General features: G+C 46.4%; 1 protein-coding gene across 3 annotated transcripts in view; it reads left to right on the top strand.

Annotated features, from left to right (window-relative positions):
• Positions 1–21938, top strand: part of pamr1b (peptidase domain containing associated with muscle regeneration 1b) — a 143798-nt gene that overhangs the window by 62803 nt on the left and 59057 nt on the right. For all 3 annotated transcript variants that reach the window (XM_051692035.1, XM_051692034.1, XM_051692032.1), the window contains exon 4: positions 8711–8825. In XM_051692035.1, the coding sequence (XP_051547995.1) occupies positions 8711–8825 (115 nt within the window). The remainder of the gene's footprint in view (positions 1–8710; positions 8826–21938) is intronic.

Raw genomic sequence — 21938 nt, 5'->3', positions numbered from 1 at the left:
GGTCTCCCGGGCGGACGATGGCCACACTAGTGGTCCAGGAGCGCCACCTTTGGCTCAACCTGGTCGAGATGAGTGAGGCCGACAGGACACGATTCCTTGCTGCCCCCATTTTCCAGGCGGGCCTATTCGGCGACACTGTCGAGGACTTTGCCCAGCAGTTCTCGATGGTAGAGCAGTAGATGGATGCTAGCCGGCTTGTCCTGCCCCGGCGTGGCTCAAGATCCCCCCATCTACTCATCGCCGAGGGCGTCCCCCTGCGGTGACTGCACCGGCTCCGCCGCAGCCCGCCCCTCCAGCCCGGCCCCGGCGTGGAGCCCACCGCAGGAAGCTGACGCCACCCGTCTCACAGCCGGCACCGAAGAACCCACGGAGGTCTTCGAAGCGCCCCTGAGACGGGCGACCCAGGGACAATGAAACCCGCTGCTCTGGAGCTGGTAAGCAGATCTTCTTTTTGTTACCATTTGCATTTAATTGCGCTGCATGCCCAAGTGGCTGCAGTACTCAAGAGCTCCGCAAGAGTGGTTTCCTTGTTCCCTGGGTCACATATTCGGTGTGTACGGCTGGCATCACGACCACCGTCCACCACTCCATTTGGCAGGTTGGCGCTCCAGCGGCGGTCTCCCGCCCTGAGCGCCCAGCTGTGGCACAAATCCGCCCCCGATGTGACAGTCTCCACGGGTCATGAGGACAGGCCTCTTCCTCCCCCGTCCCAGGCTGTTCCGGGGGTGGTCACAAGGAGCCAGGTAAGTGCTTCGATGTCCTCGGACTCAGCACGGCCATGATGTGGTGTGGCACCTCAAGCTCCACCCCGCCGCGAGGCCCCACACGCCGGTACATCCGATGACATTTTCCCTTTGGTCCTCCTTGCGCGGAACTCGGGTGCATGGCTTGCGCTTTCCAGTCCGTCGCGAGGGCTGGTCCGGACCGTCCGACTCGGCTGCACGATTCACTTCGCTGGGCATCCGCCCAGGTCCAGCGGTGTCCACTTCACCTTGGTGAAAGATGGAAACGCTGCTACCTTGCGCGGAGATCGCTACCCTCCTACGGAAGGACGCGATAGAACCTGTCCCTCCAGCCGAGATGAAGAGGGGGTTTTACAGCCCCTACTTCATTGTACCGAAAAAAGGCGGTGGGTTGCGGCCAATCTTGGACCTGCGAGTACTGAACCGGGCCTTACACAGACTCCCGTTCAAGATGCTGACGCAAAGACGCATTCTAGCGAGCGTCCGGCATCAAGATTGGTTCGCGGCGGTAGACCCGAAGGATGCGTACTTTCACGTCTCGATCCTTCCTCGACACAGACCCTTCCTGCGGTTTGCGTTCGAGGGTCAGGCGTATCGGTACAAGTCCTCCCTTTTGGCCTGTCCCTGTCTCCTCGCGTCTTTACGAAGATCGCAGAGGTTTCCCTTGCCCCGTTAAGGGAGGTGGGCATTCACATTCTCAACTATCTCGACGACTGGCTAATCCTAGCACACTCTCGAGACGGGTTATGCGCACACAGGGACCTGGTGCTCTCACACCTCAGCCGACTAGGGCTTCGGGTCAGCTGGGAAAAGAGCAAGCTCCTCCCGGTTCAGAGCATCTCTTTTCTCGGTTTGGAGTTGGACTCAGTCTCCTTGACGGCGCACCTTACGAACGAGCGCGCCCAGTCGGTGCTGGCCTGTTTGATGGCGTTCAAACAGAAAACAGCGGGTCCACTGAAACATTTTCAGAGGCTCCTGGGGCATATGGCATCCTCGGCAGTGGCCACCCCGCTCGGGTTGATGCATATGAGGCCGCTTCAGCACTGGCTCCAGACTCGAGTCCCGAGATGGGCATGGCGCCACGGGACACACCGCGTGGCCATTACGTCGGTCTGTCACCGTCTTTTCAGCCCTTGGACCGACCTCTCGTTTCCACGAGCAGGTGTTCCGCTAGAACTGGTCTCCAGGCGCGTCGTGGTCACGACAGACGTCTCCAAAATGGGCTGGGGCGCTGTTGGCAACGGGCACGCAGCTGCCGGCCTCTAGACGGGTCCGCAGCTGCGTTGGCACATCAACTGCCTCGAGTTACTGGCAATTCTGCTCGCCCTGCGGAGGTTCCGGCCGTTGATCCAGGGCAAGCACGTGCTAGTTCGGACAGACAGCACGGCAGCGGTAGCATATGTCAACCGCCAAGGCGGTCTGCGCTCCCGCTGAATGTCATAACTCGCCCGCCGTCTCCTCCAACGGAGTTAGCAGCACCAAGTCGCTGCAAGCCACTCACATCCCGGGCAACCTCAACACTTCGGCGGACGCGCCGTAACAACAGGTTACCCTCAAGGGAGAGTGGAGACTCCACCTTCAGGTGGTCCAGCTGATTTGGAGTCGATTCAGTCAGGCACAGGTGCACCTGTTCGCCTCCCAAGAATCCTCCCACTGCCCGCTCTGGTACACCCTCACCGAGGCCTTCCTCGGCATAGACGCGCTGGCACACAGCTGGTCCCCTGGCATTCGCAAATATGTGTTTTCCCCAGTGAGCCTGCTCGCACAGACCCTGTGCAAGGTCAGGGAGGACGAAGAGAAGGTCGTCCTGGTAAGCACCCTACTGGCCCGCCCAGACGTGGTGCTCGGACCTCACGCTCCTCGTGACAGCTCCCTCTGGGCAAATTCCCCTGAGAAAGGCCCTTCTTTCTCAGGGAAGGGGCACCATCCGGCACCCGCGCCCAGACCTCTGGAATCTCCATGTCTGGCCCCTGGACAGGACGCGGAAGACCTAAGCTGTCTCCCACCTGCGGTGGTAGACACATTCACTCAGGCTAGGGCTCCCTCTACGAGGCGCCTGTATGCCTTTAAGTGGTGTCTGTTCGCTAAGTGGTGTTCTTCCCATCAGGAAGACCCCCAGAGGTGCGCAGTCAGATCAGTGCTTTCCTTCCTGCAAGAGAGGTTGGAAGGGAGGCTGTCCCCTTGCACCTTGAAGGTGTACGTTGCTGCCATAGCAGCACACCATGACGCAGTCGACGGTGAGTCCTTAGGGAAGCATGATCTGATCATCAGGTTCCTAAGAGGCGCCAGGAGGCTGAATCCCTCCAGGCCACGCCTTGTTCCCTCATCGGACCTCTGTAGTTTTTCAGGGTCTACAGAGAGCCCCCTTTGAGTTTTGCAGTCAGCCGGGCTTAAGGCACTCTCCTTGAAGACTGCCCTCCTGACTGCGCTCACTTCCATCAAGAGGGTAGGTGACCTGCAAGCGTTCTCTGTCAGCGAAACGTGCCTGGAGTTCGGTCCGGGCTATTCTCACGTGATCCTGAGACCCCCGACCGGGCTATGTGCCCAAGGTTCCCACCACTCCTTTTAGAGACCAGGTGGTGAACCTGCAAGCGCTGCCCCAGGAGGAGGCAGACCCTGCCCTGGCGTTGCTGTGTCCGGTGCGCGCTTTGCGCATCTATTTGGATCGCACGCAGAGCTTTAGACTCTCTGAGCAGCTCTTTGTCTGCTTCGGTGCACAGCGGAAAGGAAGCGCTGTCTCCAAGCAGAGGATCGCCCACTGGCTCATTGACGCCATAACTATGGCATGTCTCGCCCAAAACATGCCGCCCCCGGTAGGGCTACGAGCCCATTCTACTTGTGGTGTAGCAGCTTCTTGGGCCCTGGCCAGAGGTGCCTCTCTAACAGACATTGCAGAGTAGCGGGCTGGGCAACACCCAATACCTTTGCAAGGTTCTACAACCTCCGGGTGGAACCGGTTTCGTCCCAGGTAGTGGCACGCAACACAAGCGGATAAGCCCGGGATAGCCGGCCGGGTGTATCGCTTGCACATAGCGCCTTCCACCTCCTTTTGAGCTGAAGACGTGCGCTGTTAATTCCCAGTAGTGTTCACAAAGGTTGTTCCCTGGTTGACTTCCTCCGAGCCCTGTGGCAGTCGAGTTTTCGGAGAGACTCGCTGCCGGCCCAGTACACGCGCTAACTAAGAGCCCGGTTCTGGGGTAGGTGCTCCGCATGTGGCGGTTCCCTGTAAGGCTAAACCCATGCGATCTATATCTTCTGCTAGTTCGTTTCCCTACTGGCAAACTGCGTCTTCCTTGGGCAGAGCCCCTCAGTCTCCATGTTGTAGTAACTCCTCCCCCATTGGGTAGGATCTACCTTGAAGGCTCTCCACATGGTTGGAAAGACCATGTGATGTATTCTTCCACTTAAATATCCCCCCCTCTCTTGGGGCGAGGTGTGGTCTCCGCGGTGTCCTCCCTTTGGGAGGGACACCCCCCGACTAGACCTGGCGGCCCAGTCGGATAATCCCCCTTCTTTTTTAGGGAGTGGAAAAAGAGAAGGGGAAAGAGGCCATGACTGGGTTAAGCCTGTCTCTATCTCTGGGTAGTCGACTTGTCCCCAAAAAGGGCCGTTCGACACTCATAACTGTGTTGGGGGAGGTTACGTGTCGACCTGGTGTGCTGGTTATGAGGCACACAGCAAGTCTGCCCACCACACACCACCAGTTCACGTAACACAGTTCAGCCTTGTGGCGTTTTGTATAGGGACCCCTAGTGTCACTACATCGACACCAACGTCGAGTGAGTGACAGATAGGGAACGTCATGGTTACTGGTGTAACCTCCGTTCCCTGATGGAGGGAACGAGACGTTGGTCCCTCCTGCCACAACGCTGAACTACCCGCTGAAATGGCCGGACCTTGTATCGGCTCCTCAGCGTAAAACCTGAATGAGTGGTTGCATACCAGCTCCTTTTATACCCGTATGTTCGGGGGAGTGGCATGCAAATACCACTCGCCAATTTTCATTGGCCTTTTATCAAAGACCAGAGGTGTCTTGGGCTCCCAAGAGTGACCCCTAGTGTCACTACATCGACACCAATGTCTCATTCCCTCCATCAGGGAACGGAGGTTACACCAGTAACCATGACGTTTCCCGTGGCTGTCAACGAGCCTGTCCAGTTCCCAGTATCTGCCGCTTCCCTGCCTGACCTCATCCCTGTCCGCAAGCCTCCTCCCAGGCTGCCCGACCCCACCCCCTTCCTGGTACGTCCTCCCAGGCCGCCGGACACCGCCCCCTTCCTGGACCCTCCTCTCAGGCTGCCTGACCCAGCCCCCTACCTTGAGCCACCTTCCAGGCTGCTGGACTCTGCCCCCTTCCTGGACTGTCCTCTCAGGCCACCTGACCCCATCCCCTGCCTTGAGCTGCCTCCCAGGCCACTGGACCCCACCCCATTCCTAGACCCTCCTCCCAGGCCGCCTGACACCTCCCCCTACCTGGACCCTCTTCTCATGCCACCTGACCCTGCCTCCTACCTTGAGCCGCCTCCCAGGTCACCGGACCCCGACCCCTTCCTGGACCCTTCTCCCAGGCCGCCTGACCCCACCCCCTACCTGAAGCCCCCACCCTCCCACCATTGGTCCGTTCCACTGGCTCCACCCTAGTCTGTTCCGATGGTGCACCCTGGACTTCTCTGTTTGCCCACCCCCCTTTGTTTATCATGTTTTTTTGTTTTCTGCTAGTTTGGTGACATCTGGTATCTGCCCCTTGAGAGGGGGTACTGTCTGGGTCTGAACTTAGTTTTGGGTTTTCTTCCCTTTGTGGCAGAACCCTGTGTTTCTTTAAGGGGGTTGAAATTTATATTTTTTATGTATTTTGCTGAACAGCGGAAACAAAACATACAGGAAATATGTTTATGACTTGACTGTATTACCGTTTTATTCACTGATCTTTCGGACATGTCCGCATTGCTGAAAACCAATGAGTGAGCTGCAGGTACTATGAGCAAATGCGAGGAGTTGAATGAGGGGGCGATTTTTTTAATAGCAAATAAAACGTACTGAAAATATGCATACAACTAGTTTTATTAAATAAAATTTTTATTAAAACATGCAAAACCTTCCAGTCTAGAGATGAAAATGAATATTACTATTGAGTATCGTGCATGCAGATTATATTTTAAATTGGATCATGGTTTCTGTAAAAAGGTGGAGATGATTAAGACTAGTTTTTTAACTTTATATGCTTTAGACACATAGGACATCTGCATTTGTACATCAGTGTTTGTATTGGGCGTTTTAGGTGCAAAACTTTAATGAAGGAAAGTTGTTCAAGATTTAGTTGTCAGTCATATTTGATATGCAGGATCACTGAATAAAACACTGATGACAATAAACAGTCTTGTTATTTTAACTTAATTGAAAAAAAATTATAATCCGCTTACATATGGCTTTATTTAAATGTGTTTGAGCACGTATATCACGAAGCTGTGAGGTTAGAATGCCGGGATTCCCAACTCATTCCCATCCTGGACCTGCGAGAACACTAATGTGCATGCATGGGAGGGATAGCTACCAGTAACAGTGGTGATGAGGCTGTATTAACATATGATGCACCTCATCACAAGCTGAATAGTCAGGGATAGTCACTGTGGCCCTCCTCTCTACTGCCCACTCCAGTTGTGGGCCTGGCTGAAGAACGGCCCTCAAAAGAGGAGGGACGAGTCGTTCCATCACACAGCATATGCCATATATTATACAACATTTAGTTTCGGTCATCGAATCAGATGTTCCATGAGTACTGATGTCTCAGAACATCAGCACTTGGATGCTTCTCTGTTTGTATCACTCTGCATGTGTTTGTGGCATTCTGAACTAAAGTGTAAGAGACCAGCACAGATAAGAGCAGCTAGATGTGTGTCTTTTCATTTATCCCTGGGACATTAAAGGTTTTAGCCAGCAGGTGGCGACAAAAGACAATTTTTATATGTTATGAGCTAGTTAATTTTGACGTGCATTGAGTTAGCATACGTCAGTTAGCAAGCGATTACTTTGAAGACATCAGCATTGTCTCTTACTCCATGATCGCTTAGATTACTACCACTGCATCACAGCTGGGAAATACAGGGGAACACAAGCATATCACAGCAGAGAGACACAACTGACTGAGTAATTAAACATACTCTTAACTGATGCTATTGGATACCAAAGTGTCCGCATTGCGAAATGTATACATTCATCGTGGCGGAGGAGAGTATGCACCGACTACCACAAAACTCTTAGGGGACCCACCACTCGGATGGCTTTTTTTACACAGAGAAATAGGATGTATTTAACCAAAATTCCATTATCTTTAGCAAGCTAACACTACACTACAGGTGTGGAATAAAGTTAAAAAGCTATAGCTTTACTGTTCTTCACTGGTTGGGAGTCATGAAAGACAAAGGTAATCGCACTCTCTCTCTCTCTCTCTCTCTCTCTCAAACACATATCCTTGTTTCTCGAATGATTTGTTAGAAACAGCCCAAGCCATCAGTTCTAGTCCTAAAGTGATGTTTTCAAATTAGAGATGGAGGCATGTTCGCATCTTTTGAAAAAGCAATGGCAGGTCCTGATCTGTGGTGTAAGAAAGTAATTCCTTGCACAAGTGCATTTTTTGGAGACAGTCCTTAGTTTTCCATAATTTTTTAATTTACTTGTTTGTTGAACTGTTGTATAAATATCACACTCACAATCATGCTGTATGGCCCTAAAGCAGCACGGCTGGGATTACCTGTGGCCTCGTACCTGCGGGTGAATCACAGCCGTGCTGATGTAGGGCCATACATGTAGGGTCAGTGTGATATTGCTTTAATAAAGCCTGATGACCATAAAACCATAGGTTTCTAATCTTGGCAACTTCTTAATAAATTAATTGTATGTGTCCACTTTACATTAAGGTACATTTTCATTTAGGTTACTTATGTTGAATAAGTGTTATTAAGCATTTATAACGTGTGAGGTCAAATGGCTCACTATTTGGTAGGTATTGCATGAAAGGCAACCATTTTATGCATGTTACTATAGCTGCATATCAATAATATATAATGCATTTGGATTAATAATGCAATATAATGCATTATAAATTAATTTCTATTCATTCACGAAACCCTTTATAGACCCTTAACAAAGGGTTACCCATTTATGCTTTAGTCACTGGTTTTGCTTAAGGACACAGATTTTACATTGGACATCAAGTGGCGACCCAACACAAAAATGCTGTTAAAATCAAATATTATGTAGCCAAGTGGACAAATTTCATGTAATTTAACTAATAAATTGTATGTGGCCCTTTTAAAACCGGAGATTTGCGACACCGGAGTTTTGCGACACCAGCTTTCCGGCACTCTTTCGTGTTAGAAACGTGAGAACTTGTAGAGAGCTCCCAGTTTTGTTCATTGGTTGAGAATTATTTGTGATAAGTATGGATGGCACACATGCAAGAACTGGCCTCTACTGTATACTGTTAAACCGTATTTCATTTTAATATTTCGTGTTTTGTCTTTCATTTTTTGTATTTATTCTTTTTTTTTTAATACAATACGGCCCCATCTACCACTGTTTTTATTCTCTTTTTTCAAACAGCCGTCAGAATAAAACCCTAAAAATATATGATTGTATCCTATGGTGATTATTTTCAACCCACCACCTACAGTTAAAATTTATTTTAGCATATTTATTTTCTGCGACCCATTTCTGGCTTCCTCACCATATTTTGTTCACTTTCACCTCTGCCTGTTTACATGGCATCTGATGATGGTTTAATCTGTTTTGTATGTTGTTGTGATATTGAACAAATGTAATGTTTCCACAGTTGGACAGTGCACATTGTTGGAGATCATTTAATAATATTTTTTTTGTACATATCTATGCATGTTTTAAAAAATTCTGGAACTTTGCTTTGAATGTTCACATTTGACACAAAATAATTTTACTGATAATAATCGTTTTAGCATGTGGAGGGGTGATTTCTAAGAGACAGGGTCACCTGGTGTTGGAGAGTTACCCGACAAACGCCCGCTGTGAGTGGACGCTGAGGGTGGACCGGCCTTTCGCCATTGATCTGAGGTGAGAACTAATTTCATACAAACATGAAGAACAAATTAAATTCATCTTAGTCAGAAATACCTTCCTAAGAGAGTTAATTATCGAGAAACCCTCATTAACACACAGTAGTAATATGACCAGAAAGCAGCACACAAGAGTAAACTTGTTTTGATACCAAGAACAAACTCCAGGAAGGAAACACTGATGTAACATGCTACATTCAAGTGTAAATCCCTATTTTCCACTAGTTACAATGCACCCATTTAGTTGCTGTTTGTCAAGCAGCTATTTTTGTTAGGCAGTTTTAGCTTTTTACAAAACAAACCTAAACATTTCTAAAAATGACAAGATTGTTTTGCACTCAGATAATTATTAATGTTGCGCTTGTTCACTAGATGAATTATGCCAACTAAAGATGTTAGTATTGTAATGTATGTGCATTCTCATTTTTTTCTTTATGATATCTCATGCTGCCAAACCATTTCTGTTAGTTTGAAACATGAAGTCATTAATGAATTCATGCTGACAGCCTGATGGAAAGTTACAGCTGCCAGCATGCTCATACAATGGCTAACTGCCAGGAAGCATCATGTTTTTAATGTTTAATATATTAATGATTCTCAAGTCATGGATTGTGCCTGTATGGTGTGTCCTTATGCATTGGCATAAGCCCAGAATCTTTTACTGCAATAAATGGGCATATGTGTGTATAGGGAAAATGAACAAAGAATCTGGCAGCATGTCAACAAACAAGTAGAGAGACTGCATATTTGTGTTAGAGTCTCAGTTAGTTCTGGAATCAAATAAAAAAGATATTCAGTGTTAAAGTGCAGAACACAGACAGGCACGAATTATTGTAACACATCTGAATAAACAGTTAGTGATTTATTGATTTTAAATGAAAAATAACAGGGTTTGAAAGGGTCATAATAGGTCACAGGTCTTTTCTGATAGGGTCTCAAACAGTAGAGAAAAACAACTAAATGCAACTATATAAGTGTGCATAGTTAGAAATAATGCTTTCCATCTGTATATCGCCACAAATTCATCTGTCCTTTGGTAGAAGGAAATGAGGAAGACATGGACAGGTCGTGTGACATGCCCTCATCCTTGAAAATTAAGAACAAAACTATGCAAGGCAATAGAAAAAACACCAGTTGAATACGGGCTCATTTGCAACAAGATAATTCAAATTACAATTAGAATCCAAACACTCAAACTGAAATCACATTTCTGCTGTTGTTGATGCATTTGAAAATTGTCCTAAATGTTCAGCATATATCATGTTAATAATTGCAATTTGTTGGGCCTATTTAGTTTATGGTTATAAATACATTTCATTATATATATCAGATGGCTCCTTGGTTTGGTATGGCAATCAAGCACTGAGGAAGGTCACCTGTGACCGAAATGTTTGCTTACCTTTGGTCAAGTCAAGTCAAGTCACTTTTATTTGTATAGCACCTTTCACAACACACATCATTTCAAAGCAGCTTTACAGAACATCATGCATTAACAGAAAATGAAACCGTAATATCTATAAAGTTTTAGAGTCATCATTGTGTAGTTTGATAAAATACGATTGTGAATTGTGTTAAGTAATTAAATAATAATTGTATTTAGAAACCCAGTGAGCAAGCCAAAGGCGACTGTGGCAAGGAACACAAAACTCCATAAGATGTTGGTTAATGGAGAAAAATAACCTTGGGAGAAACCAGGCTCACTGTGGGAGCCAGTTCCCCTCTGGCTAAACAACATGAATATAATACCAATATTAGTTATTTGTGTGCAGTGCAAGTCATGGTTTAAAATTATTAAACTAAGTAAGTGTTCCCTGTCTGTCACTCACTCGACATTTTGTCGATGTAATAACACTAGGGGTTCGATCTTGAGAGCCCCAATCACCTTTGCTTAAAATAGAAAAGGCCATTGAGAATTGGCGAGTGGAATTTGCATGCCACTCTCCGCCCCGGACTGCTGGATTTTACGGCGCATATCAGCAGACATCCTTGCACATTCGAGTGTTGTGTTTCCTCTTGGCGCTTCGGCGGCTGAGTCCGCAGGTGCTAAAAGAGTATATTCAAAAGAGTATATTTCCTTCTAAAAGAGCTCGCGCAAACGCTTGCCTCTTTTTAAAGATGTCCTTCCACGTTTGTGCTACTGGATGTCTCCCCTCCAGACAGCCATGAAATCTGCCTCGAGTGCTTGGGGCCCCAGCACGCCGTGGCAGCTTTCGTGGAAGGGACACGTTCTCATTGCGAGAACATGCCCATCAGAACTTTGCAGTTGCAGCTCACTTCCTTCTTTATGAAGCAAGGAGCCACCACCCAACCTGGTCCGCCCTGGGCTTATGCTCAGCCGGCCAGGTCGACAAGCACTGTGGGCTTGTCGACCTGCTTGCGCAACACTTGGTGCTTTTTAAAGATGTCTTTCCATGTTTGTGCTACTGGATGTGGCTGTTATCTCTCCCCTCCGGACAGCCATGAAATCTGCCTCGAGTGCTTGGGGCCCCAGCATGCCGAGGCAGCTTTCATGGAAGGGACATGTTCTCATTGAGAGAACATGCCCATCAGAACGTTGTGGTCGCAGCTCACGTCCTTCTTTATGAAGCAAGGAGCCACCACCCAACCTGGTCCACCCTGGGCTGATGCTCAGCCGGCCAGGTTGACAAGCACTGCGGGCAATCAGGATGTGGACATGGGAGCATTTCCACCGGCTCAGCCCCATGGACCTCCCATCCCCCAGCACACTCGTTCTATCCGGAAGAGCTGTCGAGCGATACAGGTGATACAGGCGGATACAGCAGAGTCTTTTCTATTTTAAGCAAAGGTGATTGGGGCTTTCAAGATCGAACCCCTAGTGTCACTACATCGACACAACGTCTCGTTCCCTCCATCAGGGAACAGAGGTTACATCAGTAACCAAGACGTTAAGGGTCAGTGTTTAAACAAAGATTTTGTAATAACTGTAAGATTAATGACTAATGTCTTTGAAGTTCATCCTAGATTAACTGCAGAAGTTCACATAGATGCATTGTCTTTTGTTAGTTGGCTGATGAAGGGTTTTGTTGGCAATTAATTGATAGTCTATGTATTCCATTTTAAGAGTGTAGTCCATCATTAGACCGAGGTGATGCAGGCAGAGATTAGTGAGGTGCATCGCAGTTCAACCTGCCGGTAATTTCGGTGAGGTCTATCCTAAGTCCAAGGTTCAGGCAATGGCATATGATGTATCCCATGTCTTATGGTTGGAGTTGGCATCAGTTCATCCTCTGAAGTCCATCGTAATAGACTGAAGTGATGTTTGGCTGGCACCGGCTGCAATTAGTCGTCATGACTCAGAGACACAAAGCAGTGGAGTCCAACATGAAGCAGGAATGAAGCTGGATCCAGTCGGTTCTGGTGACCTCAGGGTAGGAGTCCCGAGGTTGAGACATGGATACAAATAGAATAATATTAGCATAGATGCCATTCAATTTATTGCAGAGTTATAGATCATGATCAATGTTTCTGGTTTCTGGTTCCGGCAGACCTAACTAAAGCAGCCTAATTGTGAGTTGAAGGATAAATTAGGTGTATGCCTGGCTAAATAGATGAGTCTTTAGTCTAGACTTAAACTGAGTGAGTGAGTCTGCATCTTGAACAGTGTTAGAACATAGATTATGAGCCAAATATGAAAAGGATCTACCTCCTTTTGTGGATTAAGATATTCTAGGAACAGGCCAGAATTTTGCGTTCGTTATAAACGTGATGGAATATAAAGTGGTAGAAGGTCATTTAAGTACTGTGGAGCTAGACCATTCAAAGCTTTATATGTAGTTAACAGAATTTTAAAATTAATATGAAATTTAACAGGTAGCCAATGTAACGAAGATAAAATGGAGCTAATATGATCATATTTCTTGGTTCTAGTCAGCACTCTGGCTGCTGCATTTTGAACCAACTGAAGTTTATTTATTGATCTTGCTGGACATCCTCCCAGTAATGCATTACAATAATCTAGTCTTGAGGTCATGAACGCATTAATTAGTTTTTCGGCATCAGCAACAGAGACCTGTCATAATTTAGCAATATTTCTTAGGTGGAAGAATGCTGTTTACAAACATTGGATATTTTAAAAGAACAGATTGGTATCAAATATAACACCTAAGTTATTCGCTGTTGAAGATGATGTAACAGTACATCCATCGAGAGTCAAATTATATTTTAGCTGCTTGTTTTTAGAGGTTTTTTGTCCAATAACTAGTACTTCTGTTTTGTCGGAATCCAGTAAAAGGAAATTTCTGGCCATCCAGTCGTTGATTTCATTGATACACTCTGCTAATTTGGAGAATTGTGAAATTTCTTCAGGTTTTGAAGAAATATAAAGTTGGGTTCCTGATAATATCTCCCAAGGGAAGCATATACAAGGAGAAAAGCAGAGGCCCTAAAACTGATCCCTGTGGCACTCCATACTTAACTTTTGTTTGGTTTGATAATTCCTCATTTATATAGACAAAGTGGTAGCGGTCTGCTAAATAGGACCTAAACCATGCTAATTCAAGTCCACAAATTCTAACATAATTCTCTAGCCTATTCAAGAGAATGTCGTGATCTGTCGTGTTGAAGGCAGCACTAAGATCTAAAAGCACTAGAAATGAAATGCAGCCGTGATCAGATGATAAGACTAAGTCATTTGTAACTGATAAGTGCAGTCTCTGTACTGTGATGGGGCCTAAATCCTGACTGAAATTGTTCATATATACTATTTATCTGTAGAAATGAACATAGTTGGGAAGACACTATCTTTTCTAGTATTTTCGACATAAAAGGGAGATTTGAAATCGGTCTATAATTAGCCAGTTCTCCAGGATCAAGTTGTGGCTTCTTAATAAGCGGTTTGATAACTGCCATTTTAAAGTTTCTTGGGACACGTCCTAAGGATAGCGAAGAGTTAATAATATTAAGAAGAGGTTCAGAGATTACAGGGAATACCTCCTATGACAGTGAAGGATTGAAGTTACATGTGAGGAAAATTATGAGACACTGTTTTCTGAGTTACTTTGACAGACTGCATAATTCCAATTTTATTTCTGATTATTTCAATTTTATCAGTAAAGAAATTCATGAAATTCATGAAGATCATTGTACCATGGTGTGGGACTTTTTTCTTAATTTTCTTTAATCGAAAGGGGGAGACTATCTAGAGTGCTAGAGAAGACTGTATTTATATTTTCTGTTATTTCATCAAGTTCTTCTAGACTTTGGGGATAATTGAGTGTATGAGATAGATCTGGAAGATTATTAGTGAAGCTATCTTTAGTGGTCGAATGAAAAGTTCTACCTAAACGATAGCGTGGTGTAGATTGAGTAACATTAGCTGTTCGCAGCATACAAGAGACGAGGTAATGATCTGAGATGTCATCGCTCTGCAGTAGAATTTCTATAGTATCAACATCAACTCCATATGACAGAATTAAATCTAGCATATGATTATGGCAATGAGTTGGTCCAGTCACATTTTGTCTGACTCCAAGAGAGTTGAGAATATCGATGAATGCTAATCCCAATGTGTCATTTTCATTATCTATGTGAATGTTGAAGTCACCAACAATTAAAGTTCTATCTACAGTAACTACAAGATCTGATAAAAAAATTTGCAAATTCACCAAGGAAATCAGAATAAGGCCTGGGTGATCTATATACTGTAGCAAGGGCAAAAGACAACAGAGTTTTATTTATTTATATCTGACGGTGTCACATTAAGCTTTATTAGTTCAAAAGACTTAAACTTATATCCTGTCCTCTAAGTAACACCAAAAACTTCACTGTAAATTGTAGCAACACCTTTTGTAATTGTCTATAAATCCTATGCTATTCTCCAGACACCACTCAGACATCCAGCCATTCAGTGACACTAATATACTATAAACCTCATCACCACAATGAGCAGAGAGGGGGCCTGAGCATATTACAGTGTCTGACATCGTTTTTGTAAGTTCACACACCTCTTTAACATTATCTATAGTGATCTCCGACTGGCGAAGCCGGACATCATTAGTGCTGACATAAATAGCAATTTTAGAAAATCTACATTTAGCATGAGCCAGCACTTGTAAATTTGATCTGATGTCAGACACTCGAGTCCCGGAAATGCATTTAACAATAGTGGCTGGAGTCTCTATTTCCACGTTCCTTACAATAGAATCACCAATTATAAGAGCTCTTTCAAAATTATTCTCAGTGGGTGCATCACTGAGTGGGGAGAATTGATTGGAAACCCTAACAGGAACGGGAGAGTGGTGTCGCTTTGCTGAGCAAGTATGCTGCCGAGACGTCACCCAAACACTCTGCTGCAGGGGCTCTAGAGCCGGAACCAAAGTGTGTGTGTTGCTCGCTGTACTACCCGCATCTGAAACAGTATCTACTGGCTTCTCTTTCTTACTGACCTCCATTAGCGTTCGGATGCGTGTCTCTAACTCATTAACCTTCTCCGTCAGCTTGACTAATTCCTTACATTTATCACACATGAATCCCTCACTGCTGACGGATGAAGCTTTAGTAAACATGTGACATGCAATGCAGGAAGAAATAACATGATCGGATGCCATGACTTACCACAATTGTTTGTTGTTGTTGGTTGTTCCTGAGCGGTGAGGGTTTGAGATCGATGTGAATCCTCACACAATTGTTTGTTGTTATGGTTGTTCTTGATAAGCGGTGCTTTGAGATCGATGCAATAATCCATGTAACACAGAGGGGAAAAACGGGTGCGCGCTGTAAAATGCACAGTTTAATCACGATAAAAATAGAAAGCGGATGCATGCGTAAAATGCATGCAGTTGAGTCACGATAAGAGAATAATGCATGGGAAAACATTTGATTTTAAGGCCATTTTTGTTTGATCACTATTCTTTAAAAAAGAGAGTATATCTGACTCGGTTTCTGCTGAGTGAACTGATATTTAACAATCTTGACCAAAGAAACTGAAGTGCTTGCAATCAGTTAGAGCAGAATATCATCCTAATAAAACAGAAAGTCAAATGTCCCTGCAGCATCTTCATATCCAGACCTGGCAAGTGGTGACAGAGTTCATTAAAGGGGTCATGTCATAAGGAATCAAATTTTACTTGATATTTTGACATATAAGAGGTCTTTCTACTATAAAAACCTTCTGTAAATTTCAGAACTCAAAACTTAATCCCCAATGCAATAAAAGCATTTATTGAAAACAAGCTGCCAAAACACCTTGTTCTTTACTTCCACGACTTCCCTACATTACTAGGAGTACTCATTCATTCATGACTGCCTCTACAGCAACAACATCTTTTACATCATCGCACCCATGGCCCCGCCCACTGGCCCTGGGGCTCAGTTCGTAAACACAGAGAGAGAGAGACTAGTGTGGTCTAACTATTCCTAAACACCAAATGGGACCCATCTGGACTATTCTGAATAAACAAAAATTGACTACACAGACGTCTTTGACTGTTGCCATGTCTCTGGCATCACTTTTACAAGATGCGGTGTCAAATTACAACTCAGTTTTAAGCCATTTGGTTACACTCAGCTGTTGCCACTTATTGTGTGCACAAACTGCTCAACTTACTGTTCTTTCACCCATCTGTGCTATTTTTAATTGTTGGTATATTTAAACACACACTAAATGGACATCTTTAACCATTTTGATGCGTTTCTGGCGATTTGCACCTCAGTACAGGATGATACTGGAAACTGGATGTGTGCGTCTTCATTGTGCTTTGGACTATCAATGTGCGTCATGTGAATGTGTCATCAGCGTATTTCAGTGTGGATTGCTTGTGAACCAGTCATAAAACGATTCAAGCTTTGCAAATTAATTGTCATTGAAGGATGGGGCAGATAACAACACTATTGTACCTGATCAAAAACATAAGTAAACAGTTCCATTCATGAATATTTCAAATGTCATGACTGTTTGATTGTTTATGGTGCTGAAATCTTGTTCTTGTTCAACGGCTTAAGCACATTGACATGAACTTTCTAAACCATTTATTTGTGTTGTTGTTGGCAGTAGTAGCACCAGCGCAAAATAGAACATGAGATCTGTTTACTGTTCACTGCAATGGGCGCTTCCATGGTAGACAGCATCATTGATTATCATTGATTATAAAAGACTATTGCTTTTAACGCAACGTGCCTCTCGTGTCCAGTTGTACTTGAGATGAACGGTTTAATATATTTGGATGCAATGTGTTGGATGTGCATTATGTGTAAACCATGATGTGGAGATGGGGGCGTGGACAAGTGATGTTCTGTGGAGAGCGAGGCTGGGAGAGGAGGAGCGGTAAGGATTGACACCTGTGGGAAATTATCTCTAACAGCTGTTTTGTGTTGCAGTGAGAGCTGGAGAGAGATATAAGGGCAGTCCAGACCACCGTAAGGGAGAGAGACCCAGACCTGTGTGTGTGTTTATGTTGTCTGGAAACTAAAATAAATATCCACTGTGTGCGGTTTTTGTTACGCTGTCTCCCACTTCCTACCAGGGAAGTGTTACAGTGGTGCAGAATCCCAGGATTTGTGAGAAAGATACGCCATCGTGGAGTCCTCGCCCTTTGCCGAACTCAACAAGACCCTTGCCAGCATCCACAAAACCCCACATCAGGCTCTCCTTGAGATGTGTGTGGAACAGGAGCAGAGGTTCCAGGCACTCTTCCAGGCTCAAGCGGAGGACCCACAGGTGCTACGGAGCTTGGTACACCAGGAGGGGACTTCAGCCATGACCCCGGACCCACCTATGGCCATGCCTCATGTCACACTTGCTAAGATGGGACCTCAGGACAACCCGGAGACTTTCATCGAGCTGTTCAAGCAGTCAGTGGGAGCATGGAAGTGGCCTAGCACCCAGTGGGGGGCCCGCCTACTACCGCTGTTGTCCGGGGAAGCCCAACTCATGGCCCAACAACTTCCTGCATCCAACCTCCTGGTGTACAAAGACTTGAAGAAAGCCATGCTGCAACGGATCGACCGCAGCCCAGAGCAACATCACCAACATTTCCGCTCGCTGATGCTTGGTGAGCACGGCCGCCCAACAGCTCTATGACACCTGCCGAAGGTGGTTGCTGGCTGAAAAACATGACGCCAAGGAGGTGCTCGATCTGGTGGTACTGGAACAGTTCATCGCCCGGCTACTGAATGGAACAGCGGACTGGGTCCAGTGCTACCGGCCAGCGTCGCTGGATGAGGCGGTCCAGCTGGCTGAGGACCATATGGCAGTGTATCCAGGGCCCAGCAAGCCCTCTTATTCTCTCTCTCTCTCTCTCTCTCTCTCTCTCTCTCTCTCTCTCTCTTCCTCTTCTTCCTCCCCCCATCCTGTTCCTATTCCCTGGAAACAGGGAATTATGACCCAAAGCTGGTTACTCCTATCTCTCTCCACTCACCCCCACAGGCTGGTGAATCCGCTGCTGTGGGTGTGGGCACCAAATCTGGGCTGGTCTGCTGGAGCTGCGGGGAACCTGGGCACTTCCAGGATTGATGCCCCACCATGGAGGTGGAGACGTTGATCCGGATCCCAGATGCATCACAGGCTGCCCCTGATTGAGCAGGAACATACCAGATACCTGTGAGTATTAAGGGGGGTACATACCAAGCCTTGGTGGATTCAGGTTGTAACCAAATCTCCATTCACCAAGGCTTGGTTCAATCCGGGGCTTTGGGTACAAGCCAGCGGGTGTAGGTAAGGTGTGTGCATGAGGAAATTCAAAGTTACCCTTTAGTGATAGTAATCATTCAATTTCGTGGACAAAAGCATAGTGTCGAGGCTGTGGTTAGTCCCCACCTCTCCCATCCACTAATTTTGGGTATGAATTGGCCAGCATTTACAACTTTATTGAGGGGAATATGTGTGGATGGGTCCTGCAACAAAGTGTCTTGGTGTGTGGTTTGCGATTCGCTGGCTGGGGCAGTGCCGGGGCCATCTACGTCAGCTCCACATCAGGATGACTCAAGGGAGGGGGAAGTCTTAGCTTCCCCAGCCCTTAGAGGATTTCTGTAGGGGATTTCCTTCTGGAGCAGATGTGAGACGAAACCCTTAGGCACGCCTTCGACCATGTGAAATTGACTGATGGCAAATGCCTCCAGCTAGACATTGCACTCTTATACCCATATTTTTCAATTATTAAGGATCGGTTGTATCGAGTGATGCAGGACACTCAGACAAAGGAAGATACAACCCAATTGTTAGTACCGAAGAGCCGTCAAGAAATGCTATTCCAGATGACTTATAATCTGATGGCGGGTCACTTAGGCCAGGAAAAAACACTGAACCATCTGATGGCTCATTTCTATTGGCCGGGCATTCACTAGGATGTTTGAAGGTGGTGTGCGGCATGCTGTGAATGTCAGTTGGTGAATCCGGCGGCTACCCCAAAAGCGCAATTGCACCCCCTTCTTTTGATTGAGGTCCCCTACAAAAAAACTGGCATGGATCTCATCGGGCCATTGGAACAGATGGCACGCGGGCATCACTTTGTGTTGGTTCTGGTGGACTACGCAACGCGATATCTGGAAGCAGTGCCTCTGCGCAACATCTCAGCACAAAGTGTTGCGGAGGCACTCTTCAGAGTTATCTTCCGAGTGGGGATTCCAAAAGAAATCCTCACTGATCAGGGCACTACATTTATGTCATTCACCCTACACAAACTGTAAGAATTATTGGGGATTATATTGATTCATACCAGCGTCTACCATCCCCAAACATATGGCTTGGTCGAATGATTTAATCACACTCTAAAGAACATGATTTGTAAGTTTGTGCATGATGACGCTCGGAATTGGGACAAGTAGCTGGAGCCCCTATTATTTTCAGTTAGGGAGGTCCCACAAGCCTCCACAGGGTTTCCCCCATTCAAATTACTGTATGGGTGACGACCGCACGGCGTGCTCGATGTCTTGCAGGAAAATTGGGAAGAGGGACCTTCAAATACCAAAAGCGAAATTCAATACGTTCTTGACCTGAGAGTAAAACTCTCACACTGGGGCAACTAACACAAGACAATTTGCTCCAGGCTCAAAAACATAAATCCCAGCTATATAATAGGGGCACTCACCTCCAGGAAGTTACACCGGGAGTTAAAGTCCTTGTATTGCTCCCTACATCGAGCTCTAAATTACTCGCCAAGTGGCAAGGGCCCTTTGAGGTCACACGGCGAGTTGGGGAAATCGATTATGAGGTGAAATGAATGAGTAAAGGTGAAGCACGTCAGATTTACCACCTCAACCTCCTAAATCCATGGAGAGAGGTGGATCCCATGACTTTGGCGATGGTGGTTCTGGAGAGGGAGGAGCTCGGGAAGGAGGTGAACTTACTAGTGGAGACCACCTCTCATCATACCAAGTCACGGAGGTTGCAAAGAGAGTTCTCCGACGTGTTCTCGCCTCTCCCCGGTCACATAAATCTCATAGAGGACCATATCGAAACGACCCTAGGGGTAGTGGTACGCAGTTGTCCCTACCGACTACCTGAACACAAAAAAGTGATATGGGAAGAATTGAAGGTCATGCTAGATATGGGGGTAATTGAAGAATCCCACAGTGACTGGGCCAGCCCAGTGGTTTAATTCCTAAGAGTGACGGCTCGGTCAGGTTCTGCTTGGATTATAGAAAAGTCAATGCAGTGTCTAAATTTGATGTGTACCCGATGCCTCGGATTGATGAACTGCTCGATCGAATATGCACGGCTCATTTTTATTCAACACTGGATTTGACAAAGGGATATTGGCAGATCCCCTTAACTCCCATGTCCTGTGAAAATCTATACGTTTCACACAGTTCGGATTACACTAATTCATGACCCCTCTGTTCGGTTTGTTCAGGGCCCCGACTACATTTCAGCGGCTCATGGACAGAGTCCTCAGACTGCACGCTGCTTACGCCGCTGCTTATCTGGATGACATCATTATTTACAGTAATGATTGGCAGCTGCAGTTGCACCTGCGGCATCTGAGGGCTGTCCTGAGGTCGTTGAGATGAGCGGGACTCACAGCAAAACCAAAGTGTGCAATTGGTTAGGTTGAAGTATGGTATCTGGGCTTCTACTTATGTCATGGGCAGGTGTGGCCCCAAATTGATAAGACCGCAGTGATTTCAGCCTGCCCGAGACCTAAGACCAAAAAAGAGGTGAGACATTTCATGGGGTTGGCTGGCTATTATCGTAGGTTTGTGCCTAATTATTTGACCACCTCCAGCCCACTGACTGATCTTACTAAAAAGGGGGCACCAGATCCGGTCCAGTGGATGGAGCTGTGTCAGCAGGCGTTCATGTGGGTGAAAGCTGCACTTTACGGTGGGCCGTTATTGCACTGTCCTGACTTTTCTCTCTCTTTTATCTTGCAGACGGACACGTCGGACAGAGGGTTGGGAATGGTACTGTCCCAGATTGTGGAGGGGAAGGAGCGCCCCATGCTGTGGATTAGTCGAAAGCTCTCACTGTGGGAGACTAGGTACAGCACAATTGAGGAGTGTTTGGCCATCAAGTGGGCGGTCCTCACCCTCCGAGTACTATCTGTTGGGGCGTGCTTTAACCCTCTGTTCAGACCACACCCCGCTCCAGTGGCTCCATCACATGAAGTATGCCAACGCGCGGATCACCCATTTGTATCTGGCTCTCCAGCCTTTTAAGTTAGAGGTGGTCCACAGGCCGGGGTCGCAGATGGCTGTCGCGGATTTCATATCTAGAAATGGGGGGGGAATAGGTGACAGGCCAGATGGCTCCCTGGCCTGAGTCGGGCGATGGTGGTTTGTGGAGATTGGAGCGTGGTCGAGCGATGTTCTGTTGAGAGTGAGGCTGGGAGAGGAGGAGCGGTAAAGATTGACAACTGTGGGAAATATTTGTGGAAGTTTTGTGTTACAGTGAGAACTGGAGAGAGATATAAGGGCAGTCCAGACCGCCGGAAGGGAGAGAGACCCAGACCTGTGTGTGTGTTTATGTTGTCTGGCAAAGATCGCTGAAAAGCAAGAAACTAAAATAAATATTTGTTACGCTGTCTCCCACTTCCTCATTCCTGTGCTACTAGGGAAGTGTTAAACCTGAAATGTAGTTTTATAATATTGTGGGGTTGTTCATGCTTTTCTGATTGAATTTCAAATGGCTGTATTTGAGGGGCTGCACGATGTTAGC

This window comes from Myxocyprinus asiaticus, chromosome 48, assembly GCF_019703515.2.
Source record: "Myxocyprinus asiaticus isolate MX2 ecotype Aquarium Trade chromosome 48, UBuf_Myxa_2, whole genome shotgun sequence".
Taxonomy (NCBI): domain Eukaryota; kingdom Metazoa; phylum Chordata; class Actinopteri; order Cypriniformes; family Catostomidae; genus Myxocyprinus; species Myxocyprinus asiaticus.
This window is presented reverse-complemented; position numbering and strand designations above follow the sequence as displayed.